Here is a 27,853-nt window from a genome sequence, read left to right as displayed (position 1 = left end):
GATTCTATGGAGGTTTGGGGGCTCTATAGAAATGTTGGGCTGGATGTAGTGATTGTGTCTGGATGTAGAGCTAAGTGTCAGATGGAGATTTTGGGGCTGGATGGAGGTTTCAGGGTGAATGGAAATTTTGGGGGATGGTTAAAATTTGGGAGGCGGTATGATGTATTTGGGAGCTGAATTGAGTTATTTTGGGGTGGATGATGATTCTGTGGGCTGAAGGTCTTGGGTTTGATTGAGGTTTTGGAGGGCTGTGTATGGAGGGTTGAGTGGGGTGTAGATATTTGGCCTGGATGAATGATTTGGGGAGCTGTATGGAGATTGGGGTGCTAGATGAGGAATTTGTGGTGAGATGGAGGTTTTGGGCATATGTGGAGATCATTGGGATGAATGGAAGTTTTGGGGCTGAACAGAGATTCTGGGGGTTGATTGGAGGTTTTTTTTTGTGTGGATGGGGATTTTGGTGCAGGATGGAGGTTCCGGGTGTGGAAGAATGACAGAGAGTTGGAGGGATGGATAAGGACTTCTGATCTATTTCCTGAGTCTGAAAAGGAAAAGAGAAATACCAGGAATGATAATCAGATAAATTTATATATCTTTCCAAAGCAAGTGATGAACAAAAGAATTGCTGAGCACCCAAAGACCAATGATAAGAGCAGGACAGAATAGGAGGCAGGGGATTATGAGGGGTCTGTAGGGGATCTAGGGCATCTGTAGGAGATGGAAGAAGAAGAAAAGGACATTATGGGGGATCTTCAGAAGAGGGGAAGATTGGCACAGATTAGGGGGTTTTAGAGGAATGGTTGGCGATATTTTGGAGTGGATTGGAGGGCATTTGGAGGACTGAAGGTGTGTTAAAGGATTTGAGGGGAGAAAGAAGGACTTTGGGGTAGGAGTTGAGCATTTAGAGATTTGGTGTGAGTGGGAAGTGTTTGGGGTGAGTGAGAATTTGGGATTGTTAGATTTGGGGAGATCAACTGATCTGAGATAAGAAGAGGACATCAGGGAGTCCCAAGCAGGGAATTTGAGGTCTGTCCCCTTCCACACACCCCAAAATGAGGCACCTGGGAGGCCCATCAGCACGGTAATTCAGTGCTCACTGTGGTGTAGATAACGGGGGGTTGGTTGGCGGTGGGGGAACTGGGAGGCTGGGAGCACGGGATGGCAGCTGGCATCTCGACGTAAGTCACATCCTCGCTGTCCCTGGGGGGCACCTGGAGGTACAGCCCTTTCTCACCAGGGCTTTTATCTCTCCTTGTCCAGAGGCTGCGGGCATCGAGGACGAAGAAGAGGCCCAGGCTGAAGACCAAGACAGCAGCACAGCCCCTCACCACCGCCACCACCAGGTTCCCATGGGACCGCCCCTGGGCACCTGTGGGGTGCAAGTGTTTGGGTGTTAACATCACAGGGCAGGGATGCAGGGACAGTTCCACCCATGGGTGACACCGGGGGCGTGCAAATGGGGTCTCTGACCAAACTGGGGTTGCAGGTGTGGGTGTCACCTCCAACATCATGCTGTCCCCTAGGGGTGAGGACACAAATGTGTGATCCTTGGGGTTGTAGGATTTTGTACTGGTGCTGGCAGAGGCCAGAGACCCTCCTGAGTGGGTGAAGGTTTCTGTACCCCACCCACAGTATTCCCAGTGGGATTCTGGCACAGGATAGGGTCCGAGCATTCAGCTGTGTGCAGGAGGAATGTGCCACCATGACCCCCATTCCAGCGGTGGGTGGTGACATCAGTCCTCATTGCCACATGTTCCCTGGGCTCAGGGAAATGCTGAGTTGGGGGAAGCTGCGGTTTGCTTGCAGGGAGGAGAAGACACCAGGGCCAGCTGGTGTCCATAGTGCCCTCACCTGTCAGCACCAGCTCCACGGGCTCACTCCTATTTGATGTCCACAGTGGCTCTGACACCTGGTACCGACACTGATATGTCCCTGCATCTTCCAGGTTTGTGACAGCAAAGGAGAACTCAGCTGTATCCTGCTCCTTGTCTTTTTGCTTGTCAGATCTGAGAGTTCCATTCAACCAGAGCTGGACCCAGGCACGCATTCGGGGCAGGTGGCAGCGCAGGGTGACAGTGTCCCCCAGGGACACCTCCTGGCTGGGGTGCAGTGACAGGGAAGGTCTGGGCACTAGGACAGGGGACAGCAGTCAGCCTTGTCCCTGCACACCCTCCTGTGCCCCTCTCATGGCACCCTGAACACACTCCCCTCCCACTCTCCCCATTCTTCCTCTGTCCCCATACTCACAATGCTGTGCTCTGCTTGCTGCCACCAGCCACCAACCTGCAAGGGACACGGTCCTGGTCAGATACCTGGCCACCAACCCCCGTGGCACCACGTCCCCATTGTCACTCACCCAGGATGAGGGCCAGCGCCATTGGTTCCATGAGGCAGAAGCAGCTCTGGGACAGAGAGACTGCAGTGGGGTCAGGAAGTGGCCGGAGAGGCAATCTCATTTCCCCTTGGGGACAGGATGCCATGATGTCACCACCTCGTGACAAATTTCCCCCATTTGTGGTGACAATGCTTTGTCCTCAATTGGCTGACACACACAGGGCATTGCACACAGACCCTGTTTGTGTGTCCCACGCAGGCGATCACCCCTCAAGTGTCACTGACTGTCCCCAAAGTTCTGTCAGCACGTGCCTCGTGTGGTGTCCCCCATGGGATGCCAGACACAGCACACGTGGCTTCAGTGGTGCGTCGGGATCTGCACCCTTTGGGTCCCACTTTTGGTACCACAAGGACTGCAGTGCTGTCAGCTGCCAGCAGCTCAGCACCACACAGCCCTTCACTCACTGACCCCACTCTTGGTGCACTGTGTGAGAATCAACCAAGAGAATGCAAAACTCATGGGTTGCAATAGAAAACAATTTACTAGGGCAGAAAAGGAAGAGAGAAATCATAGTAATGGCAATATGCATGGTACACAGGCCGGTTTGGCCTGGTTCTGTCACTGGTGTTGTGGGGGGAGCCATGACCCATGCCCTGGGAAAGGGGAAAGGGAATAATGGGGAAAAGGTTGGGAGATGGAACAGTAGCAACAACCTCAGGAGAAGAGGTAATTTACTAACAGAAAAGATAGCAGTATGCAATGTAACACATTTGCAGTACAGTGTAATACAATATAACTGAAATTGAAGCTAATACAGCAAATAGAATGGAAGTGTGTCCAAAACCAAAGGCCTTACTCTAATGCTGAAGTTGAGATGACTAGGGAGCACACACGTTGCTGGGAGGAGCAGAGAAGGAAAAGAGAGGACAGCTCATGAACTTCCAACAGTTTTATCTTCCCCTCTGAATGGAAAACAGAGAACAGCACAAAGTCCTCTGGGGTGCGTGGTGTGCAGTTCTTCTTCTCTTTGGAGAACCAGGTGTCTGGAACTATCCACGATCCATGGAACGGGAGCATTAGCTCTTTCACTCTCAGTGTGCCACATGAAGTTATGATGCGGAATGCCAGTAACCAAAAATCATAAACCCATGACAGGTGATTATATTTATAGATTTACAAAACAAGCGATGCTCAGCACAGCTGCTCACCACCCTCCAACCAGTGCTAAAACTTGGGAGAGATTTTGTGTGCCAGTGGGTGAGAAGGGATTTGAGGATGATAAAGAAGGATTTGGGGGTTAGAGTTGATCCTTGAGGGATTTGTTGGGATTGGGAATGATATGGGCCACACTGGAAAGGCTTTGGGGATGTTAGATTTGGGGCATTTGGGATTCTGGTGGGTAAGACTGGGTAACAGGGAGGGTGGGCTTGGGAATCGAAGGTGTCTCAGTTTTGGGGACATAAGTAGGGTGTTGGAGTGTCTCATTATGGTTTGAGGGTCCCAGTGAGTTCTGAGAGGCATTTGGGTCTTGAGGATCAGGGGAGGCTTAGATCTGAGGATGGGTGATATAGGCAGTTCCTATGCATGGCATCTGGGAGTTCCACTATGGCTTGGGAATTCCCATGGGATCTGGGGGCTGTGCAGGAGGTCTGGGGATTCCCTGGGGCTTTGTTCTGACTGTGGTCTACATGGGTCTGATATACTCAATTCTGGGGGTGCCTACAGATTCTGGGTTTGTGTAGGGCTGGAAGAGCACTGGAGCAGTGGAGATTCCATTTGATTTTCCTGGAATGTAGATTTTGGTTTTCACATGGGCTGGATTGGAGGATGCACATAAAGACGGGGTAAGCCATATAAACTGGGAGTTCCATGTAGTCCCTAAGGACAGGCTTCGGAGTTCATAGATGGGTTTGGGGGATCCCCAGGGGGCAAGCTGTGTTGAGGGACTCTTTGATAGAGATACTGTCCTGGAAATGGATAGCTTCAGCCTTTCTGGGTGAGGGCACCTCCCTCAAGATGGAAAAGGGAGTGAGATGGAGGTTATGGAGGGCAACAAAGAGCACGAGGGGGATGAATGGTGCATGGAAGTGGAGGTAGGGGAAAGTTAAGGGGATTTCTCCACTAATAGGGAATGGAGGATGAGGAAGGACAGCAGGAGGGATGCCTATGGCGCTGAAGGGTATGTGAGGAAGACTGGAGGGTATGTACACGACCAAAAAGGAAGCAGAACATACTTGGAGGGATCTAAAGGTCCTCTATTAGGTGTCAAGGTGAGTCAGCAGTCTTCCCCACCAGGGCTGTCATCTCTTCATATCCAGAGGCTGCAGGCATCAAGGACAAAGTAGAGGCCCAGGCCAAAGACGAGGGCAGCAGCGCAGCCCCTCACCACTGCCACCACCAGGTTCCCATGGGACCTCCTCTCATCACCTGTGGGGTCCAGCAGTGTGCATCTCCCCATCCCCGGACATCAACTCCATGGGGATGGGATGCAGAGACCCTGCCAGAAAGGAATGACACCAAGGACACCGACATGGGGCTCAGACCTACCTGGGGGTGCAGGTGTGGCTGTTGCCTCCAGTGTCACGCTGTCCCCAAGGGGTGAGGAAAGAAGGTAGAAGCCACCAATGTGGCAGGAGCACCTATAGGTGCCAGAGTCAGCTTGTGTCACCCCAAAGAGGGTGAAGGTGGCCGAGCCTCTACCACTGGGGTTCTGGTGCAGGATAGGGGCTGAGTGCCCATCCTTGTGCAGGAAGATGGTGCCCCTGTTCTCCTGGTTGCTGCACCAGATGGTGACATTGGTCCCTGTTCCCACTTTACTCCCAGAGCTCATGGAAATACTGGGTGGGGGCAATTTGGGATCTGTGTTCAAAGGGGAGACAGCAATGGGACATGGCCCTGTTGGGTCAGCTCAGGGCCAATCACTGTCCCCAGTGTCCTCACCTGTCACCACCAGCTCCACGGCGTCACTCTTCTCCAATGTCCACCAGGGCTCCAAAACACGGTACCGGCAATGATATTTCACTGCATCTTTCCTCTCTACACTAACCAAGTGGAATTCAGCCGTTTTCTGTACCACGTCCATATCCGCTTGCTTTTCAAATCCCCAGTATCCTTCCTTGTAGAGCTCAACTCGTGCAGCTGACCTGGGCAGGTGGCACCGCAGGGTGACATTGTCCCCCAGGGACACCCCCAGGCTGGGGTACAGTGACAGGGAGGGTCGGGGCACTAGGACAGGGGACAGCAGTCAGCCTTGTCCCTGCACACCCTCCTCTGCACCTCTGATGGCCCCCTGACCACGCTCCCCTCCCTCTCTCCCCATTCTCCCCCTGTCCCCATACTCACACAGCTGTGCCCTGCTTCCTGCCACCAGCCACCAACCTGCAAGAGACACAATCCTGGTCCCACACTGGGCCACCAACCCCTGTGGCACCACGTCCCCATTGTCACTCACCCAGGATGAGGACCAGCACCATTGGTGCCATAAGGCAGGAGCAGTTTGTAGACGGCCAGACTGCAGTGGGGACAAGGATTGGCGTTGAGCTGCTGTCAGTTCCTCTTTTAGGACTGGATGTTTTGGTGTCACCACCTGACGTGGAAATCACTGCCAAAACCGGAAGTGGCACTGTGGGTTCCCCAGCAGTGTGGCTCACATGGAGCTGTGCAAATAGTCCTCCTTTTTTTGTCCTTTGCAGTTTGTCATCGCTTGGTTGTTACACACCATCCTCAGTGCTCTGCCAGCACGTGGCCCTGCACGTTGTCCCCCTGGGATGCCAAACACAGCACAAGTGGATCCAATGGTGTGTTCCACATGGGATGTCACACAAGTTCCCCAACACGTCCAGCGAGCTGCCACCACGCACCCTGGGCACCACACTCTGTCCCCACTCTACTTTCCTCTGCCGTTCCATTTATGTGCTTTTTAGGAAAGATCGGCTGGCGAGGCGGGGTGGTGGAGTTTCTCTTTATGTGAGAGAGCAGCTAGAATGTATTGAACTCCACCTGGGGGAGGGTGATGTAGCTGTGGAGAGCTTGTGGGTGAGAATGAAGAGGCAGGCTGGTATGAGTGACACCGTTGTGGGTGTGTACTACAGGCCCCCTGATCAGGAGGAGGAGGTTGACGAGGCCTTCCACAAGCAACTGGAAGTAGCGTCGCAATCCCAGGCGCTGGTGCTTATGGGGGACTTCAATTATCCAGATATTTGCTGGAAAAGCAACGTGGCCAGGCACGCGCAGTCCAGACGGTTCCTGCAATGTGTCGAAGACAACTTTCTGATGCAGGTGGTGGAGGAACCAACGAGGGGAGGGGTGTTGCTGGACCTTATTCTCACAAATAAGGACGGGTTTGTTAAGGAAGTAAAAGTTGGGGGTAGCTTGGGCTGTAGTGACCACGAGATGGTGGAGTTCAAGATCTTGAGTGGAAGGAGCAAAGCAAAAAGTAGGATTGCTACCCTGGACTTTAGGAGAGCCAACTTTGATCTCTTCCAGGACCTACTTGGAGCTATCCCGTGGGCTAGGGTGTTAGAAGGTAAGGGGGCCTGTGAGAGCTGGTTGGCATTTAAACAGCTCTTCTTCCAAGCCCAGGATCGGTGCGTCCCTGTGAGCAAGAAATTGGGAAAGGGTGGCAGGAGACCTGTGTGGATGAGCAAGGAGCTCATGCGCAAACTCAAAGGGAAAAAGAAGGTCCATGAAATGTGGAAAAAGGGTCTGACCACTCGGGAAGAATATAGAAATGTTGTCAGGGCCTGCAGGGATGCAACGAGGAAGACTAAAGCCTGCCTGGAATTGAATCTAGCAAAGGTGGTAAAGGATAATAAAAAAGGCTTTTTTAAGTATGTTAACAGGAAAAGGAAGAGTAGGGGGAATGTAGGTCCCCTACTAAGTGAGGGGGGTGTTCTGGTAAGGGGGGATGCTGAGAAGGCGGAGATACTGAACGCCTTCTTTGCTTCTGTCTTCAGTGAAAAAGCTCCCCCTCAGGAACCCCAGGCCCTGGTGGTTAGTGAGAAGGTCTGGGGAATGGAAGACTTCACTTTAGTCAGGGAAGAGGCGGTCCGAGAGCGCCTAGGCAACACCAATGTTCATAAATCCATGGGACCCGATGGGGTGCATCCACGGGTGCTGAGGGAGCTGGCAGAGGTGATTGCTGAACCGCTCTCTGTCATCTTTGAGAGGTCTTGGAGAATGGGGGAGGTGCCTGAAGACTGGAGGATAGCCAATGTCACTCCGGTCTTCAGAAAGGGCAAGAAGGAAGATCCAGGTAATTACAGGCCAGTCAGCCTCACCTCTGTCCCTGGAAAGGTGATGGAACAGATTGTGCTGGATGCCATCTCCAGACAACTGGAAGAAAAGGAGGTTATCAGGAGTAGTCAGCACGGGTTCACCAGGGGGAGGTCGTGCTTGACCAACCTGGTAGCCTTCTATGATGTTGTCACTGGCTGGGTGGATGGGGGGAGAGCAGTGGATGTAGTCTACCTTGATTTCAGCAAGGCATTTGACACTGTCTCCCACGACATCCTTATAACGAAGCTGAGGAAGTGCGGGATAGATGAGTGGACAGTGAGGTGGGTTGAGAACTGGCTGACTGGCAGAGCACAGAGGGTTGTCGTTGGCGGTGCAGAGTCTGGTTGGAGACCTGTAACCAGCGGTGTTCCCCAGGGGTCGGTGCTGGGTCCGGTCCTGTTCAACATCTTCATCAATGACCTTGATGAGGGGATAGTGGCCACCCTCAGCAAGTTTGCTGATGATACGAAGTTGGGAGGATTGGCTGACACGCCCGAAGGCTGTGCTGCCATTCAGCGAGACCTAGACAGGTTGGAGATCTGGGCAGTAAGAAACCAGATGAGGTTTAACAAAAGCAAGTGTAGAGTCTTGCACCTAGGGAGGAATAATTGCATGCACCGGTACAGGTTGGGGGATGAGCTGCTGGAGAGGAGCTCTGCGGAGAGGGACCTGGGTGTCCTGGTGGACGACAGGTTGGCCATGAGCCAGCAGTGTGCCCTTGTGGCCAAAAAGGCCAATGGCATGCTGGGGTGCATTAAAAAGAGCGTGGCCAGCAGGTCGAGGGAGGTGATCCTCCCCCTCTCCTCTGCCCTGGTAAGGCCTCATCTGGAGTACTGTGTCCAGTTCTGGGCTCCTCAGTACAAAAAACACAGGGACCTCTTGGAAAGAGTCCAGCGGAGAGCCACAAAGATGGTGAAGGGCCTGGAGCATCTCCCCTATGAGGAAAGGCTGAGTGATCTGGGTCTGTTCAGCCTTGAGAAGAGAAGACTGAGAGGGGACCTGATCCAGGTCTATAAATATCTAAGGTGTGGGGGGCAGAGTGGCGAGGCCGGACTCTTTTCAGCAGTGTGCGGAGACAGGACAAGGGGAAACGGCCGAAAACTGGAGCATAGGAAGTTCCGCACCAATGTGCGCAAGAACTTCTTTATGGTGAGGGTGACGGAGCACTGGAACAGGCTGCCCAGGGAGGTGGTGGAGTCTCCTTCTCTGGAGATATTCAAGACAAGCCTGGACGCCTACCTGTGCGACCTGGTGTAGGGATCCTGCTTTGGCAGGGGGGTTGGACTCGATGATCTCTGGAGGTCCCTTCCAACCGCTACGATTCTGTGATTCTGTGATTCTGTGATCCCCACTGGGGACAGCAGCAGCGACCTTTGGGGACACAGTGACACCCACACAGACATCTGTCACATGCTAAGGACACACAGGTGTGCATTATTTTGTACGTGGATCAGTGTACACACATGATGTCACGCACACACAGAGGCAGAGCACTGAGCATGGAGTACACGTGTACAGCTGCTGTGCCTGTGTGACTGTGCCACACATGTCAGATACATGACCAGATGCAGTGGCACACATGTGGAGGCTCACATATGGGTGTGCACATGTGTGGTCAGATACATGGATCCTGCTGGCCTTGGGGTGGCTGGGGACAGATCTGAGGTCCCACAGGACTGGTGGCTCGATTTTGGCTTGGATTGCAAAGAGTTTTGGTTTCCAGAGGAATGGTGGGTGTATTTTGGGGCAGGACTGGAAGGTTGGAGGGACCCCTCAGGAATGAGGAGTTCCTTTGGGGACAAGGAGATGAACTCCAGTCCCACAGGGCTGGTTATGGGGTGATGCTCAGTACTGTGAGCAGTGGAAATAAGCAGCTGTGTGCAGGGATTGGGGAACAGGGCTCCAAAGTGCTGAGAAAATCATCCGTAAACACAGGAGTTGTGAATTTTCAGCTGGAATGCACAGCGCTGCAGCCAGGCATTCAGCTCAGAACTGTGGCCGTGTGTCTCTCCCAGACTCCATGAGCCCTCTGTGAGCAGAGAGAAACAGCCATGGCTCCACCTCTGCCTCATCCATGGCACGGCCCTTTGGGGTACGGACATCTGTGACAAACTATTGCCAAGGACGGAGCACAGGAGGAGGGAAATGCCCTCAGAACTCCCTGACAGACACCTGAGAGCTCACTAAGAACAGCAGCTGCTTCCACTGAACCAGACTGATGCGTTTGTTTCACAAAAACAAGGGCAAACACCTCAAACTCGTTTAATGGGTTTGCTTCTCTTTTTTTAGTTTGAATGAACGATATCAAAAAGTTCAGTTAGTAAGAGTTGAACTACACCATATACTTCATGAGGGCTATTCTGAAAGTAAAACCTGCAGGTTTATTACTTTGGCCCACGACATCGGATGGGAATGTCAGTGGGACAGCAGCAGAGGTGGAACCTTCCCACCAGTGTCCCATCCCCTTTTGTTGCCACGTGACAGACGGCAGCAGAGGGGACACATTGGCACAACGGCATCTGACACGGATATGGGACAGAGCTGAATTCCCCCATGCAGAAATAATGGCCCCACTGACATTCATCGACGCTTGTGAGCTCTGATGGAGACCAAGTGGCGGATGTGAGCACAGTGAGGCGGTGCGTTTCAGTAGTGCTGACAGTGACAGCAGTGTGAGAACACTCCTTGAATTGCACTCGTGGGCTCGTGCACGCCTGTTGTTACACACCACTGCAGTGTTATGGGGCCTTTTGTGGTGACTTGGGACCAAGCCAGGGATCCCTCAAGGCTGCTGGTGGAGTTTGGTGCAGAGCTGTGGGGGTCCTACAAGAGTGTTGGATGAAGTTTGGGTGTGTATGGGGAGGCTTTGGAGGTGTCCAGGGGTGTAAAGGAATCCAGGTGAAAAGGATGGATTGTGATGGTAGCGATGACCATTCAGGGATGTAGTGGGATTAGGGACAATTTGGTGCACACTGGTGGGGATTTGGGGGACGTTAAATTTGGGGAGATTTCTGGAACTGCGGGAGCAGAGGGCATCAATGAGACCCAAGCGGGAACTTGGTGTCTGTTTCCATTCTTGCACTCCAAAAAGGAGGCAACCCATGTGGGAGGGACATCATTGGGGTCTTTCGGAGCCCACCTCAGCATAGATAACAGGGGGCAGGGGGACCGTGCTGGCCCCAGGGCGGCAGAAGCTGGAGGTCACAGCTTGCAGCTCAGTGTAGGTCAGCCCCTCGTTGTCTTCTGGTGGCACCTGGAGACACAGGGAAATGGTGGGGTGATACCACGGGGTTCCCCAGAGTGCTTGTGGGGGGACCAATGGTCTCAGTATGTAGGGTAATAGCCAAGAGAGTGCGCTTGTGGTTCTGGGCTGGCTGAGATTCGGGGTCTGCATGGGTCAGACTCTGAGGGATGCTACAAGTGTTGTTAGGGCTTCCCACTACTTGGCTTGAGGGTGCCCATGGGATCTGGGGGATGGTTAAGGGTTTAGGGGTGTGCAGAAGCTTAGTTGTGGAGTTTCTACGGGTATGACGTAGGTGTTTGTGGTCTCCCATGGGGTATTCAGTGGACATTTAGGGTTTGGAGATCTGACAGTTGGCTGAGATTGTCAGCGCCGTGGGTCAGACACTAAGGGTCCGGATGAGTGGTGTTTTGGGTTCATGTTCTGTGATGTTCATGGAGTTTGTGTTTAGCTTGGGGTGTAGATGTCCTCAGGGAATATGGGGGCTGAGATGAAGGATGTGGGTACTCTCCACAGTGTGGATTTGGGTTGTACATGGGTTGGGTTTGGGGAGTGCAGATAAGGTTATGGTAAGCCATACAGTACTGGAGGTCATCTGGGTTCACCATGGGTTTTGGGTTCCTCTTATGGTCTGCTGGGAGGGGGAGAGCTTAGGGAGCAGTTTGGAATTTAAGGTCATCACACACAGACTCTTACCTGGAGCTCCTTGGCCTTGGAAATCTTGAGGGGTTCACCTGCATCAAAAAGAGGAAAAGGGGAGGGTCGTGGTTATGGAGGAACTCAGAGGGATCCCAGAGGGACATGGAGGGGGATTTATACAGGATGGACAGGGAAATGGGAACTCCAGGGAATGGACTGGGGTTGCAGTGTGCAGCAGTGAGTGCTTGCGGCATCTCTGGGAGATGAAACCATTTAACCTCTTCCTCACCAGAGCTGGCTGTTCTCTGTATCCGGCGTCTGCGGGCAGGCAGGAGGAAGAAGATGATGAGGATGAGGCCGAAGGCGAGGACAGTGGCACAGCCCCCTGCCACTGCCACAACCAGGCTCCCACGGGATTCCCCATTGGCACCTGTGCAGTCCGGGTGTTTGGGTGATGCCATCCCCAGAAACTGCCTCCCTGGGGATGGGATGAGGTGACACTGCCACCCATGGGTGATACGAGGGACATAGACATGGGAGACTCAGACCTACCTGGACGTGTAGGTGGGGATGTCACCTCAAGTGTCACGCTGTCCCCAAGGGGTGAGGACACAAAGGGGTGACCCCAGGGGCGGTAGGAGCAGCTGTAGGTGCCGGTGTCAGCTGGGGACACCCCAAAGAGGGTGAAGGTGGCCATTCCTCCACCACTGGGGTCCTGGCGCTGGACAGGGGCTGAGTGCCCACCCTTGTGCAGGAGGAAGGAGGATCCATAATCCCAGTTCCAGCACTGGATGGTGACATTGGACCCCCTCCCCACGTGGATACTGATATTGATGGCTGTCATCACGTGTCCCTCAAAGCTCAGAGAAATGCCAGGTGGGGGGTACCTGCGATCTGTGTGCAGGGAGGGCAGAGAGGTGGGACACCACCCTGTGGGTACAGCCCAAGGCCCACCATTATTCCCAGTGCCCTCACCTGTCAGAACCAGCTCCACGGGATCGCTCTTTTCTGATGTCCCCAGTGGCTCAGACACATGGTACTGGCACCGATACGCCCCTGCATGCTCCCAACTCGTGCTAACGAAGGAGAACTCGACCGCATCCTGCTCCTTGTCCTGGTACTTGTTGTGTGTCCTACCTCCGTCCTGGTACAGCCAGACCCAGGCAGCCAGCCGGCTCAGGTGGCAGCGCAGGGTGACAGTGCCCCCCAGGGACACCCCCTGGCTGGGATGCAGCGACAGGGAGGGTCTGGGCACTAGGACAGGGGACAGCAGTCAGCCTTGTCCCTGCACACCCTCCTGTGTACCTCTGATGGCACCCTGAACACACTCCCCTCCCACTCTCCCCATTCTTCCTCTGTCCCCATACTCACAATGCCGTGCTCTGCTATTTGCCACCAGCCACCAACCTGCAAGGGACACGGTCCTGGTCCCACACAGGGCCACCAACCCCCGTGGCACCACATCCCCACTGTCACTCACCCAGGATGAGGGCCAGCACCATTGATGCCATGAGGCAGGAGCAGCTCTGGGACAGCAAGACTGCAGTGAGGACGGAGTGGGGAGAGAAAGCAGCTCTCAGTTCCCCTTTTGCATCAGGACGTTGTGATTTGCCACCTCCTCACGTGCCAAATTCAGTCCCCAGGGAGTGGCGATGTTTTGAACCTGATGGGGTGGCACACACATAGCAGCACAGAAGGTTCCACCGGGGTGTCGCACACAAGCAGTCAACCCTGGGATGTCACACAGGGTCCTCAAAATTCTTCCACCACCACATGGCCTTGCTTGGTGTCGCCCATGGATGCCACTTACAGGACATGTAGCTCCAAATGGGGTTCTCCCATGGGATGTCACTTGTGCTCTCCAACACGTCCAGCCAGCTGTCACCACGTGCTTTGGGTACCACACTCTGTGCTCACCGTGCAGAGTTTGTGTGGGCAAAGCTCAGTGAGGGGTGAAGCTGCACGATGCTGAGTGGGACAACAGAGAGGGGTTTTGAAATGGATGAACAACAAAGGTAGGATCAGCGAGAACATCAGTTTGTGACTGGATGAGAATGGGCGCCTTCCAAACTGGGACAGAGATGAAGCAGAGACGTCTGGTGCCTTCTCTGCTGCTTTCTGCAGCAGCAGCGATGGGCTCTGGGACACAGGTGCACTGAGATGAATGACCGTGACTCAGGGCAGAGTTGGAGTTTCCCTCGAGAACTCATGAAGGTGAAACCGGCACTGAGGGTCCAAATGCAATCAGCAATCTGAATGAGAATCTCTGCACTGTGATTGCTATGGAGGCATTGGCACTCTGACTGTTACATCTCTCTGTGCGGCTGAGCGATGCGACGAGGAGAAATGGAAAGAAGCCTTGCACTGCTGAACAGCTTCAGGAGAGGAAAGGGAAGAGAAGGAGATGGAGTGCAGGGAAGAGGAAGAGAGAGACGGGCAGAGGAAGGGATCAGCAGCATTAGTTCAGCCATATGGTTGTAAGTGTCCCCATTCTGTGAGTGTGCCCATGCCAAAGCTGCAAAGTCTGGCAGTGCTGCAGTCCCAGAGCTTCTCCCCAGCATCCCTTTGTGCCTGCTGGGCTGATTGGGGCCACGGCAGGGCTCGTATCTTGCTCGTGTTGGGGACAATGGTGAGGGACACTGCCCGTGTCCTCCCACACCCCGTGCTGCCCACAGCCATCCTGCCTCAGGGCTGTTTCTGAATGGGGTCTTCAACATAAATAAATACTGAAACACACAGAGAAGACAAAAAGGGAAGTGAGAAATAACGGTGATTTTAACTATAGAGATCTGAATAGATAGAAACCAGTGATGCACGATGCAACAGCTCACCGCTCATCACCTCCAGCAGTGGCTTCTCCCCCCCAGGAAGCTCCTCAGAGCTCACCTGATGCCATACAGGCAGCACAGAGCAAGAAACTGAGAAACGGAGCCATCCTTGGCTCTGTGCAGCACTGCTCAGTGAACTCTCTGGCTGCGGATCTGTCTCTGCTTCTCTGAGAGTTCTGCTTATGAGCCCCGGGAACGGGGGATGCAGGGGGTTGTTCTCATGCCGGCACAGAACATAAGCTCTGATATCTCAATCTCACTGATTTTCCTCAACCCTTCCGCCTTTTTTCCCTCACAGTTCCACTATTTGTACCCTCAATTACACTCCCACACACCATCAAACCAGTTCATCCCACTCCCTCCAAAGCCCACGACTCAAACAATACATTCCCACAGACACCCAGCACTCGGTCTCACCATTACAAAACTCAGTTATAACATCTGGTCCTGTTACATCATTTATGTTCCTGGATTCTTAGTCAGTGTTCCCCCAGGCTCACCAATGACATCTCTCCACTGAGCCAGAGGGGTCTTTTCAGTTTTTCTCTTGACACCCTTTGTCCCATCACAGCTGTTTATCCCGGCTGCTCTTCAGGACTGGTTGAAAATCCCTTGTGTGATGCTGGGTAATGGAGCCCACCCGCTTCCCCAGGGCACCAAATTCCCTGGGTAAGAGTCGTAACCAACGTCCCCAGCAACACAGAGTATTTCAAACAGGGAATGGGATTCCTCAAGGAACACTTTTACAACACAAACGTTGAACCATCACAAAGACAGCAGTAGTGACTCACACAGATCCCATCACCAAGAGAAAGAAAACCGGTTCAGACATTCCCTCCTTCCACAAAGTCCCACTCCTCACTTTCCTGCCCAGCCCCTCCTGGCAGTGCAGTGTGACAGTGACCCCTGTTACCCCAAACTGTAAATGTCCTCCCCAGCACCCACACCGTGCCAGGGCCGTTCCCCCGTCACCTTTCAGGCAGACTCACGGTTTCCATCCCGTGCCAAAATAAATCCCCCCTTGGGTGCCTTCAGGGCTGATGCACAGTTCTTACTGCCGTGCACCCTGCGCTGCCCTGCCCGACTCACAGTGCTTTTCCCCAAAGCCTTCACCAGAGAGCAGAAGCAGAGACAGAGAATGCAGAGTGAGGGAATGTCTTTCTCCAGAGGATCTTGTCTTCTCACGCTTGAGAGTTGCAGTCAAGTGATGAGAAAGGCTCTTCTCAGAGTGTAGAAAAGCCTTTCTCATCATTCACTGACTGTTTCCAGTGGGATAGGGGAGAGAAGCAGAGGAAAAATAATCTGGAACTCAGAGGCTGAGAAAAACCGGTTTAATAAGACAGTCAAGGAGGAGAGAAAGAACAGTGATGGTTTATGAGGGAATCTATAGGAGATGTACGTTGGGCTGAATGGGAGTCAGGGGGCTCTGGAGGTGATCTGTAGGGGAGGGGTGGATAAGATAATTGATAGGGGCTGGAAGGCGAGGCAGGGGATACATGGGGGGATTTGTAGGAGATGGGATGGGGTCAGGGAACACTTGGGGGAATCGATAGGAAACCAATAGTGGATCAAAAGGTACACCTGGTGCACTCTACAGAAGAATGGAAGGGGAGCAAGAGGACAACTGGGGAGATCTACAGAGATCTGCAGGAGATCAAAACCATTAAATCCCTTCCCCACCCAGACTCTCATCTCTCCGTATCCAGAGGCTGCGGGCATCTGATGATGACAAAGAAGATGCCAAGGGCAAAAACGAGGGCAGCAGCACAGCCCCTCAGCTCTGCCACCACCAGGTTCCCATGGGACACCAACTCAGCACCTGCGGGGCGCAGGAGTTATTTGGATGTCTTCATCCCTAGCATCACCGCCATGGGGAAGGGATGTGATGACACTGCCACCCATGGGTGACACTGGAGGCACCCAAATGGGGGCTGGTACCTACCTGGGGGTGCAGGTGTGGGTGTCACCTCCAATGTCACACTGTCCCCAAGGGGTGAGGACAGAAAGGGGGAATGCCAGGGGTGGAAGGAGCACCTGTAGGTGCCAGAGTCTGCCAGGGCCACCCCAAAGAAGGTGAAGGAGGCCGTGCCAGCATCACCAGGGTCCTGACGTTGCACCGGGGCGGAGCACCCATCCTTGTGCAGGAGGAAGGTGGCCCCATAGTCCTTGTTCCAGCAGCGGATGGTGACATTGGTCCCTGTCCCCACACGTTCCTCGGGGTGAAGAGAGATGTTGGGTGGGGGAAAGCTGTGATCTGCATAAGGGGAGTGGACAGCAATAGGAAATGGTCCTGTTGGGAGTGCCCAGTGCCATCTGCTGTCCCCAGTGACCTCACCTGTCAGCACCAGCTCCACGGGGTCACTCCTCGCTGATATGTCCTCATAACCAGACACCTCGTACTGGCACCAATATGTACCTGCGTGTTTCCTCATTATGCTAGGGAAGGAGAACTCTGCCATGTCCTGCTCCTTGTCAATGTACCGGGACAATGTCCAAACTCCCTCCTGGTGCAGCGAGACCCAGGCAGCTGGACGGGGCAGGTGGCACCTTAGTGTGACATTGCTCCCCACTTCTATCCCCTGGCTGGGGTGCAGCGACAGGGAGGGTCTGGGCACTTGGAAAAGGAACAGCAGTGAGCCTTGTCCCTGCACACCTTCCCCTCTGCTGGCCTCCTGTCCATGCTCCCCCCCCTCTCTCCACATTTTCCCCTGGTCCCCATACTCACGATGCTGGGCCCTGCTCGCTGCCACCAGCCACCAACCTGCAAGGGACACGGTCCTGGTCCCACACAGGGCCATCAACCCCTGTGGCACCACATCCCCATTGTCACTCACCCAGGATGAGGGCCAGCGCCATTGGTGCCATGAGGCCGGAGCAGCTTGGGGACAGCGAGACTGCAGTGGGGACGGGGAGTGGCTGGAGATCCACTCTCACTTCCCCTTGGAGACACAATGGCATGATGTCACCTCCTCATCTGACAATTCTCTTCCCCATGTGGTGGCACCATGGGGCCCAGCATGGGGTGGCACACGGGGACTGGTTCATACAACATTGCTGGCTGTCCCCTGTGAGATGCCAACTGCAGGACACATGGCTGCAATGGGGTGTCACACATGGGATGTTACACGCATTCCACAACATGTGCAGCCTGCACTTAACCCACTGTCCCCACTGCACTTTCCTCTGCCATCCCCACTGGGGACAGCATCTGCAATCTCTGGGGACACGGTGACACCCACTCCAATATGGACACATGCTGATACTGACATGTGCACTGGGGAACACGTGGTCCCACCACCCAATTCCTCTCCATGCTGCACCGGGAGGAGCTGAACAGAGTCCCCCATGGAGGCTCAGAAGACACCACCTTGCACCTCACATCTGGAAGGGCAGACGAACAAACAGGTTCAGATGGGGGAAAATCACAATGATCATCTCCAAGAAAACAAAATATGTCTCTGTTTTCAAGTAGGAGTCAAACAGTTTTCCCACCCAGTGCACCACTTCTGCATCTCAATGAACTTCCAAATCTCAAAGCACAGCTCTGAATGCTACGGTGCCTTTCCAGACCTCAGAACCTCATAACTACCTCTGGAGTCAGATCTCGATGTGGCCCCAGTCCCAGAAGTACCCCAGATTTATGGGCTGGAGGAGCAGCAGCCACCAGGACAAGCAGAACAACTCACAGGTGAGAGGAGGGAGAGTGGTTCACCCAATTCCATGGATGCTCTTTGCTTTCCCTTGAGAGGCCAACCCCGAGCTGGGAGATGCCTTTCTTTTTTCTTTTGAAGCTCTGGAAAAGAGGAGAGAGGAAAGATCACAGGCTGTTGGGATATTCCCAGCAAGCCACTCTGCGCAGTACTTTTCCTTCAACCCAGAATACAAAGTTCTTTGTTGCCTGCACTCCTTTGGTGCTTGCAAAGTACAGTCAGCCACCCACAGTCTTTAGTGCAGAGATCTCCTGGCTTTGGTTTGAAATTTGAGGAGAGGACACAGCCTACCCTCAGGACAACCATTATCCCACCTACAGTGACTAAAGTCACTCCATCGCTGGAGCTTGAGATATAAAATGGTCTTTTTGACCCAACCTCTACTCAGACCATCTGCTGTTTCCTGGGGATTTTTTTCCTAGATGGCCGTTTTCTCAGCCCACAGGACTTCCCCTTTTCTATTTTTAAGCTTCCTCCTCCATTCTGTGCACCACACAGACCACACTGTGTGGCACAAACCCTCCTTCCCTCTCTTCCCTCCTCTTTCCCATGCTCCAAAACAGAAATAATTTCAGAAAACAATCCCCAAAATGCACTTGTCAATTCAAGAACCCCCCAGATATATTTTCCACCCGTTTAGGTCTACCAGGGGGATAATGAAGATGGGAAGAAGAGTCAGGAGTACCGAAAGAAGGCAGTGCTGAAGAGAGGAAGGCAGAAAGGAATGAATACTACACTGCTCTGTCTAAACTGCACTGAAATTCCACATATCCCCTTTGGGCTTTTAACTCTTCATCTCTTCCTACATCTCTTTCTTCTCATTCAATATCATGCAGAAATTGGAAGCTAAGGAAGGAATCCTCCAAAGTGACGGTGACTCAGGTTCGTCACAGAGGAGGAGAAAAACAAGACGCAGTGAGAGGGACAAGAATCAGATTGATCACTGCTCTGATTCCAAGGTCTGTTTTGAGGAGTGAAAGTGTTGGCCCTCAGCGCTGGAGAAGGGATGGGGGTGAGACTCATCTGGAGGTGGCAGTCCTGAATTGGCAAAGAGCAACGATGACCACCATGAAGATGATGAAGATGACTCCCAGGCTCCCCTCAGACATCCCTTGTGCCTGCTGGGTTAGCAGTTCACCTTCCCAAGGTCAAAAACAAGGGAGTTCACAACAACAGCTTGGCCAAAAACGGATGTGTAGCCAAACTCTCTCATGAAAACAATAGAGCGGTGTGTCAGCAAAGCACTGCCAGAGTTTGGGCATACCAAGCACAGCACAGAAAGTCAAGAATGTGCTTTCTGTTAGTCCTTTCCAGCATCCCTTCCATCTGTCCTATCGACTGCAGCACTCAGCTCAGCGCCATCAGCAAAGTGCTGAGGCTGCACTCCATGCCATCATCTCTGTCAGTGAGAGAGGTGGTGAAGAGCAGCGCTCCCAGGAGGGACCTCTGGGGGTCACGACTTAACACTACCTAGACTGGACATGGAGCCGTTGAGCACAGCCCTCTGGCTGCGACTTCCAAACCAATTCCTTCTCTCCAGGACAGCCCAATCCTCACATCCATCTCTCTCCCATTTTGAGATGAGGGTGTGGTGTGAAATCTTGTCAAGGACACTGTGGAAGCCCGGGTAGATGACATCAGTTGCCTTTGGATGACATCAATTACCCTCAAATGCTCATCTCTAACATCTCTTCCTTAACCACTATACATTCATTACAACCGGTTGAGAATCCCAAAGCCAACCAATCCACCCCAAAATCCAGCCACCGTTTATGAAGGACAACACATTTTTCTGATTTATGTCAATAATCCCACCACATCTGCTGTGGGATGCCACAATCTGTACCAATCCAACACAACAGACCACGGGTGTTCCTCGAAGTACATCTTAGTCCTTAGCATCTGACAAATGCCTGTGTGGGTGTCACTGTGTCCCCAAAGGTCCCTGCTGCTGTCCCCAGTGGGGATGGTGGAGGAATGCACAGTGGGGACAGAGTGTGGTGCCCAAAATATGCGGTGACAGCTACCTGGATGTGTTGGGGATCACATGTGATATTCCGTGTGGGACACCCCATTGGAGCCACGTGTGCTGTGTTTGGCACCCCATGTTGGGCACAGTGGCAGGCCACGTTCAGGAAGTGCTTTGTGGACAGTTTGTGAGAGCTGACAGGTGACAGCCTGTGTGGGGCGCTGTAAAGGAGATGTGTGCACTGTCATCTGCGTGCCACAATTGTCATATGGGGAGGTGACATCATGGCAGTTCTATCCCAAAATGAGAACTGACAGCAGCTCTCCGGCCACTTCCTTTCCCCACTGCAGCCTCGCTGTCCCCAAGCTGCTCCTGCCTCATGGCACCAATGGCACTGGCCCTCATCCTGGGTGAGTGACAATGGGGACGTGGTGCCACGGCGTTTGGTGGCCCTGTGTGGAACCAGAACCGTGTTCCTTGCAGGTTGGTGGCTGGTGGCAGCGTGCAGGGCACAGCAGGGTGAGTATGGGGACAGGGGGAGAATGGGGAGAGAGGGAGGGGAGTGTGGTCAGGGGGCCATCAGAGGGGCATAGGAGGGTGTGCAGGGACAAGGCTGACTGCTGTCCCCTGTCCTAGTGCCCCGACCCTCCTTGTCGCTGCACCCCAGCCAGGGGGTGTCCCTGGGGGACACTGTCACCCTGTGGTGACATCTGCCCTGTCTGGCTGCACAGGTTGAGCTCTACAAGGAAGGCCGTTGGGGACTTGAAAAGCAGGAGGACATAGACATGGTACAGGACATGGCTGAGTTCCCCTTGGTTAGTGTAAAGAAGGAAGATGCAGTGAAACATCTGTGTCAGTACTGGTTGTTGGAGCCACCAGGGGCATCGGAGTAGAGCGATGCCGTGGAGCTGGTGGTGACAGGTGAGGGCACTGGGGAAAGCAGATGGCCCTGGGCTGTCCCCACAGGGCTGTGTTCTATTGCTGTTACCTCTGTGCACTCAGATCACAGTTATCCCCCACCTGGCAGTTCCCTGAGTCCCATGGAGTGTGTGGAAATGTGGGCTAATGTCACCATCCAGTGCTGCAACCATGAATATGGGGGTACGATCTTCCTGCACAAGGATGAGCTCAGCCCCTGTCCAGCACAAGGACCAGAATCGTGGGGGCACAGCCACATTCACTCTTTTTGCAGTTACACCAGCTGACATGGGCAACTATAGGTGTCCCTATCTTGTAACCACCTCCTAGCTCCTGTCCTCTCCCCCTGGGGCCAACATGTCACTGGAGGTGACACCAGCACCTGCAGCCCCAGGTAGTTCTGGGCCTCCCATTTCGGTGTCTCTGATGCCACCCGTTGCTGGCAGAGTCTCTGCATCCCATCCTCGTGGAGGTGATGTCCGGGGATGAGGACATGCACACTGCTGGACCCCACAGGTGATGAGAGGAGGTCCCATGGGAACCTGGTGGTGGCAGTGGTGAGGGGCTGCGCTGCTGCCCTCGTCTTTGGCCTGGGCCTCTACTTTGTCCTCGATGTCCGCCACCTCTGGATACAAAGAGATGACAGCCCTGGTTGGGAAGACAGCTGAATCACTTCGACACTCGATAGAGCAGCTTTAGATCACACACAAGTATGCTCTGTTTCCTCTTGCACAGTTCATATACCCCCCCAATCTCCCTCCCATACCTTTCAATCCCTATACCTCCCTCCAGCTGTGTCCTTCCTCATCTTCCATCCTGTATAGGTGGATCAATCCCCTTTACTTTCCCCTGCCTTCACTTCCATGCACTACTGACCCCCTCGTGCTCTTTGGTGCCTTCAATAACCCCCATCCCGCTCCCCTCCCCATTTTGATACAGATACAGCCCCTCCCCCAGGAAGGCTGAGTCCATTCACTTCCAGGACAATATCTGAGTCAGGGAATCCATAAGCACAACCTGCCCCCTTGGAGACTCCCCCAAAACACCACTGTTAACTCCAAACCCTGTCCCTATGGACCCCAAGAGACTCCCAGCCTCATACATCTTACTCTGTCTTTATGTTCATCCCCAAATCCAGCCCATGGGAAACCCAAAATCTACAGTCCAGATGTAATCCTCCAGCCCCACTGGTGCTCTTCCAGCCCTAAAATCACCCAGACCCTATAGGCAACCCCAGATCTGAGCAAATAGCACCCAAGTACTCTGCAGCAAGCTCAAAGTCTCAGGGAATCACCAAGCTTCCTGGAAAGGCCCCAGATCCCATGGGCATCCCAAGCAATAGTGGAACCCCCGTAGCCATGCATAGAGACCCCATGCACTTCACAATGACACCAAATACCTAAATGCTCAATTCTTACCCCACGATCCTTACTTGTACTCCTCAAATCTCTTGACACACACTGCAGAAGGGACTGCAAATCCTTCCCAAGTTGGAGCACTGGTCAGAGAGCGGTGGGCAGTTGTGTTGAGCATCACTGATTTAGTAAGCATAGAAATGCTTTTACCACTACGGTTATTTCTCTCTTCCTTTTTGGTCTGAGTAAATAGTTTTTATCTCAGCCTATGAGTTTTGTCTTTCTTTGAATCCCTCCCCAACCCATAAAGAGGGGGCTTGGTGACAGAAGGGCTGTGTGTTGCTGAGCTGCTGCCGGGTCCGGCTCTGCCAGGAAGAACGATTCCTCTCCTGCATGTACAAGCACCAGGTACAGAACACGGCAGAGTTCTCCTTTGTTAGCACAAGTAAGGAACATGCGGGGACATATCGGTGCCAGTACCAGGTGTCAGAGGAATGGGGGGCATGGCAGAAGAGTGACCCCGTGGAGCTGGTGCTGACAGGTGAGAGTGTTGGGGACAATGGGTGGGCCTGGTCGATGCCCACAAGGTTATGTCTCATTGCTGTCCCTTCTTTGCGCACAGATTACAACTCACCCCCAGCCAGCATTTCCCTGAGCCGGGAGGGATGCGTGGAGATGGGGACCAACGTCACCCTGTGTGTGGAGACAAGGACCAATGTCACCATCCAATGTAGGAACAAGGATAATGGGACCTCCCTCCTCCTGCACAAGGATGGTTGCTCAGCCCCTGTCCAGCGCCAGGATCCTGATGGTGCTGGCACGGCCTCCTTCCTCCTCTTTGGAGTGACCCTGGCAGACTCTGGCACCTACAGGTGCTCCTCTCACAGCAGGAACTTTCCCTTTGTGTCCTCACCCCTTGGGGGCAGCGTGACGCTGGAGGTGACTCCCACACCCACACCCCCAGGTAGGTTCAAGCCTCCTTATTTTGTTGCCCCCAGTGTCACCCATGGGTGGCAGTCATCACATCCCATCCCTCTGCAGGTGATGCTGGGGATGAAGACACCCAAATACCTGCATCCCACAGTGCTGAGTTGGTGTCCCATGGGAACCTGGTGCTGGCGGTGGTGAGGGGCTGCGCTGCTGCCCTCATCTTTGGCCTCGGCATCTTCTTTGTCATCAATGCCCGCAGGCACTGGATACAGAGATGTGAGGCCTGGTGGGGAAAGTCTTAGATGGTTTTGATGTCCTACAGAACTTCCCAGTTGTCCCCTTCCTCCTCTTCCCTTCTCCTGTAGAATGCACCAGGTGTGCCATTCGATCCACTACAGGTTGCCTATCGATTCTCCCAAGTGTCCCCTGCTCCCCTTCCATCACCTATAAATGCCCCCACATATCCCTCTATTTCCCCTTCCAGCCCTCATACATTACCCCAGTCATCTTGTGCACGGATGTCCATCCCTTACTGATCCCCTAGAAATTCATTCAAGTATCTCCTGACTCCCCTGCCATTCCCTCTATGTCCCCACATGCCCTACAAGCATCACTTCCCTTTCACCCTCCATAACCCCAACCCTCTTCCCCTCCTGTATTCACACAGGGGCTGACACAAACATCCCCGAGGCCATGCACTTTCAGGTAAGGGAAACCTAAAGGTGAGGGATCCTAAATCCCAACCTGCCCCTTGGACACCCCATCCTCCAATTGCACCCTCCTCCTCATACAGCTTACTCTACACTAATGCGCAGCCCCAGATCCTCACCATGGGGAAGCACAAATCTGCATTGTGGAGAGCTCCCGAGGCCCCAGATCAAAGTTTTTTTGGAGGACTATTTTTTGGAGACCCTAGGCATCTCCCAGCCCTAATCAACCCCCTGACAGTGTGAGCAGCCCCAAACCATGTAGTGGGACCCCACAAACCCTCACAAAGGATCTCCCTTTTTGAGAGTTTTGGACCAATGACACCCCAAATCAAAGCCCCCCAAGGTCCCAAACACACCAACTACAATCACCACTCACACTTAGCACAGAGCTGTCCCTCCTCACTTCCATACAGAGGAGCCATTCTCCACTGTCTCCAAGTGACCCCTGGTGACAGTGAGGGACTGATCTGTGCCAACCAGGAGATGCCGCCTCATGGGGGGACCCACCACTCCACAGCCCCCAGTTACCAATGCTAACGTGAGTGCTGGCAGACCGTACCAAGGCCTCCCTCCAGCGTGTCTCATTTTTGGGATGCACAGTGTGGGAGAGAACCCAATTCAATGTTTTGAGCTCCCTCTCAATGATTCCCAGATCTCACCTCATCTAGCACCCTCAAGTCCTTGCCAGATCCCCCAAGTGCTTCCCAATCACACCAAACCCCTAAATCACAGAATCACAGAATTGCCAGGGTTGGAAGGGACCTCAAGGATCATGAATCTCCAACCCCCCTGCCACATGCAGGGCCACCACCATTCCACCTAATGCTAGACCAGACTGCCCAGGGCCCCATCCAATCTGGCTTTGAACACCTCCAGGGACGGGGCATCCACAACCTCCCTGGGCAGCCTGTTCCAGTACCTCACCACTCTCTCCGTAAAGAATTTCCCCCTGACATCCAACCTATATCTCCCTTCCCTCAGCTTAAAACCATTTCCCCTTGTCCTGCTGTCACTCACCCTTTCAAAGAGTTGATTCCCCTCCTCTTTGTAGGCTCCCTTTATGTACTGAAAGGCTGCAATGAGGTCACCCCGCAGCCTTCTTTTCTCCAGGCTGAACAAGCCCAGCTCCCTCAGCCTGTCCTCATAGGGGAGGTGCTCCAGTCCCCTGATCATCTTTGTGGCCCTCCTCTGGACCCTCTCCAACAGCTCCCTGTCTTTCTTGTACTGGGGGCTCCAGACCTGGACGCAGTATTCCAGATGGGGCCTCACAAGAGCAGAGTAGAGGGGAACAATCACCTCTCTGTCCCTGCTGGCCACCCCTCTTCTGATGGAGCCCAGGATCCCATTTGCCTTCCGAGCCGCAAGGGCACACTGCTGGCTCATGTTAAGTTTTTCGTCTACCAAGACCCCCAGGTCCTTCTCCACAGGGCTGCTCTCAAGGACCTCTCCTTCCAGTCTGTAGGGATGCCTGGGATTCCTCCGGCCCAAGTGCAGAACTCTGCACTTTGCAGTGTTGAACCTCATCAGGTTCACCCGGGCCCACCTTTCTAGCCTCTCGAGGTCCCTCTGAATGGCATCCCGTCCTTCAACTGTGTCAACCACACCACTCAGCTTGGTGTCGTCAGCAAACTTGCTGAGGGTGCACTCAATTCCGTCATCAATGTCATTGATAAAGATGTTAAAGAGCACCGGTCCCAAGACAGATCCCTGGGGGACGCCGCTCGTTACCAGCCTCCACCTGGACATAGAGCCATTGATGATCACCCTCTGTCTGCGGCCTTTCAACCAGTTTCTTATCCATCGAGTGGTCCACCCATCAAATCCACATCCCTCCAGTTTGGAGAGAAGGATGTGGTGGGGGACCATGTCAAAGGCCTTGCTCAAGTCCAGGTAAATGACATCGGTCGCCTTTCCCTTGTCCACCGATGCCGTCACTCCATCATAAAAGGCCACCAGATTGGTCAAGCATGACCTTCCTCTGGTGAAGCCGTGCTGGCTGTCACGGATCACACGCCCTTTCCTCATGTGATCAAGCATGTCATCCAGGATGATCTGTTCCATGATCTTCCCAGGCACAGAGGTGAGACTCACCGGCCTGTAGTTCCCAGGGTCCTCCTTGCTCCCTTTCTTGTAAATGGGAGTGACGTGACCCTTCCTCCAGTCATCCGGGACCACACCAGACAGCCACGACTTCTCAAATATGATGGAGAGCGGCTCGGCAACCACCTCAGCCAGCTCCTTCAGAACCCTACTAAATGCTCATCTCTAACCACAGCCTCCTTTCCTTGCCATCCAATCCTTCAGCACCCTTTCATAGTATGGGTGGAGATCCCGACAGCTGTGAGCAGAGCGTGTTCCAACACAACTGCTCTCAGCGGTACAGCAGCCTCAGAGCTGCTGCTCACAGCGCTCAGCTGTTCCTTCACTCGGTGCCATCCATCACAGCTCTCAGGGCTGTTCCCTTCACTGCGCTGGCGCTGCTTCTCGCCTCTGAGGGCTGCCCTGCAATTCTGGATGCTTCTGCCCGTTTGTCTGCAGCGTGTGCTCGTGTGACAGCGGCCATGGATGCCATGTGCTCCTTGTGCTCAGCAGTGCCATCACTCTGGCACTGCAGGACCCTCACCGCGGGAACTCCTCACACGGGCACTCTCTGCTCCACAGGAGTGCCAAGTGTTGATGGACATTTTTAAATCCCTCCATCAAACACTGGCTGATCCAACCCCTGCCACAGGCCCTGTGGTTAGCCCAGATTCTCAGCCAGGTCATAGCACAGAATCCCACAGGCATGGGGTTGGAAGTGACCTCTGGAGTTCACCAAATCCAACCTCTCTGCTCAACTTGTTTCCCTGCTGTTGGTTGCACAGGAAAGCATCTGGGTGGGTTTTAATTACCTGCAGAGAAAGAGAACCCACCACCTCTCTGTGCAGCCTGTTTCAGTGCTCTGTCTCCCACACAGTATAGCAGTTCTTCCTCATGATTTGATGCAACTTCCTGAGCTCCAGTTTGTGCCCACTGCCCCTCGTCCAGTCACTGCACACCACTCAAGAGAGCCCAACCCAATGGTGCAGAATGGCAGCACGGAGCTCTGGTGTGTCAGCCACTCCTCCCAGCTTTGTGCCACCTGCAAACCTGCTGAGGGTGGACTCCATCCCTTTGTCCAGGTCACTGATGGAGATGTTGAACAGCACCAGATCCAGCACCCACCCCTGGCGAACACCACGAGTCACAGCCACCAAGCGCACCCTGCGCTGCTGATGGAGCCCAAAGCCATGGACTCAATGTACTCCACCAACACTTCACAGGGATGACCAAGGGACCACGGAAATGCTGTGTGTGTATGTGTACTGAAACACAGGATAGGAGATGGTGGTTAATTAGGCTGCATGGGAAACAGTGGGACCTGAGCCTGATGTAAGCTGTATGGAACATGGCGGGGTATTGTCCTGGTTTCAGCTGGGATAAAGCTGATTTGCTTCCTTGTGTCCTGTGAGTTTTGGCTTCAGAAAACCAATGCTGATGGCACAGAGGTGGTTCAGCTGATGCTGAGCAGTGCTGCACAGAGCTGAGAGTGGTTCCGTTTCTCAACTTCTTGCCTTGTGCTGCCAGCGAGGGGCTGAGGGGCACCAGGAGCTGAGAGGGGACCGAACCAGGACAGCTGACCTGCAGTGCCAAAGGCATCTCCCACACCATATGGCATCGGGTGAGAAATGGAACTCTGAGGAGAGCTGCATGGGGTGAGCGGGTGCAGCTCGGGGATGGGTTGGGAATCAATGAGTAGAGGTGAACAGTTGTGTTTTGCAAATATACTCCATAGATGTACACACAGATGTACTGCTTGTGTAACGCCTTGCCTTTGTGTATCTGTGTGTGAGATCATGTCTGTAAACCTGTGTGTGACCACAGCAATGCACAAGTGTGTCCTTAGAAGGTACGCACCGCAT

At 53.7% G+C, this 27,853-nt stretch overlaps 5 protein-coding genes across 7 annotated transcripts; 1 reads left to right on the top strand and 4 right to left on the bottom strand.

Annotated features, from left to right (window-relative positions):
- Window positions 1-569: 569 nt before the first annotated feature.
- LOC149914220 (T-cell-interacting, activating receptor on myeloid cells protein 1-like) lies at window positions 570-2,528 on the bottom strand. Its single transcript, XM_090127905.1, has 4 exons — window positions 2,357-2,528; window positions 2,248-2,283; window positions 1,852-2,130; window positions 570-1,369 (listed from the first exon to the last, which is right to left on the bottom strand). Exons 1-4 carry the CDS (start codon window positions 2,478-2,480, stop codon window positions 1,074-1,076), a joined length of 735 nt encoding a protein of 244 aa, XP_089984031.1. The 5' UTR covers window positions 2,481-2,528; the 3' UTR covers window positions 570-1,073.
- A 749-nt stretch (window positions 2,529-3,277) lies between these two features.
- LOC149914219 (T-cell-interacting, activating receptor on myeloid cells protein 1-like) lies at window positions 3,278-6,889 on the bottom strand. Its single transcript, XM_090127874.1, has 5 exons — window positions 5,787-6,889; window positions 5,678-5,713; window positions 5,276-5,560; window positions 4,883-5,194; window positions 3,278-4,762 (listed from the first exon to the last, which is right to left on the bottom strand). Exons 1-5 carry the CDS (start codon window positions 5,815-5,817, stop codon window positions 4,644-4,646), a joined length of 783 nt encoding a protein of 260 aa, XP_089984000.1. The 5' UTR covers window positions 5,818-6,889; the 3' UTR covers window positions 3,278-4,643.
- Window positions 6,890-9,873: 2,984 nt separating this feature from the next.
- LOC116240976 (osteoclast-associated immunoglobulin-like receptor) lies at window positions 9,874-13,018 on the bottom strand. 3 transcript variants are annotated; one of them, XM_090127749.1, is made up of 8 exons: window positions 12,973-13,018; window positions 12,864-12,899; window positions 12,468-12,746; window positions 12,045-12,386; window positions 11,782-11,922; window positions 11,550-11,587; window positions 10,752-10,865; window positions 9,874-10,435 (listed from the first exon to the last, which is right to left on the bottom strand). In XM_090127749.1, exons 1-8 carry the CDS (start codon window positions 13,001-13,003, stop codon window positions 10,259-10,261), a joined length of 1,158 nt encoding a protein of 385 aa, XP_089983875.1. In that variant the 5' UTR covers window positions 13,004-13,018; the 3' UTR covers window positions 9,874-10,258. The 3 variants fall into 3 exon arrangements, with proteins under 3 accessions (XP_089983875.1, XP_089983873.1, XP_089983874.1); XM_090127747.1 differs by having other exon boundaries at window positions 12,045-12,746; XM_090127748.1 differs by lacking the exon at window positions 12,864-12,899 and having other exon boundaries at window positions 12,045-12,746.
- A 2,622-nt stretch (window positions 13,019-15,640) lies between these two features.
- LOC149914218 (T-cell-interacting, activating receptor on myeloid cells protein 1-like) lies at window positions 15,641-17,200 on the bottom strand. Its single transcript, XM_090127851.1, is given in 6 exon segments — window positions 15,641-16,043; window positions 16,045-16,139; window positions 16,263-16,574; window positions 16,656-16,934; window positions 17,046-17,081; window positions 17,155-17,200. Coding segments are annotated over 6 exon segments (813 nt in total). The 5' UTR covers window positions 17,186-17,200; the 3' UTR covers window positions 15,641-15,983.
- Window positions 17,201-22,620: 5,420 nt separating this feature from the next.
- LOC149914217 (platelet glycoprotein VI-like) lies at window positions 22,621-27,697 on the top strand. The gene is made up of 5 exons (XM_090127860.1): window positions 22,621-22,813; window positions 22,895-23,236; window positions 23,314-23,478; window positions 23,870-23,907; window positions 27,074-27,697. The coding sequence occupies exons 1-5, from the start codon at window positions 22,666-22,668 to the stop codon at window positions 27,218-27,220; spliced, it is 840 nt and encodes a 279-aa protein (XP_089983986.1). The 5' UTR covers window positions 22,621-22,665; the 3' UTR covers window positions 27,221-27,697.
- Window positions 27,698-27,853: the final 156 nt, after the last annotated feature.

The sequence above is a fragment of the Phasianus colchicus genome, chromosome 31, assembly GCF_987193195.1.
Source record: "Phasianus colchicus chromosome 31, bPhaCol1.hap1.1, whole genome shotgun sequence".
NCBI classification, from domain to species: domain Eukaryota; kingdom Metazoa; phylum Chordata; class Aves; order Galliformes; family Phasianidae; genus Phasianus; species Phasianus colchicus.
This window is presented reverse-complemented; position numbering and strand designations above follow the sequence as displayed.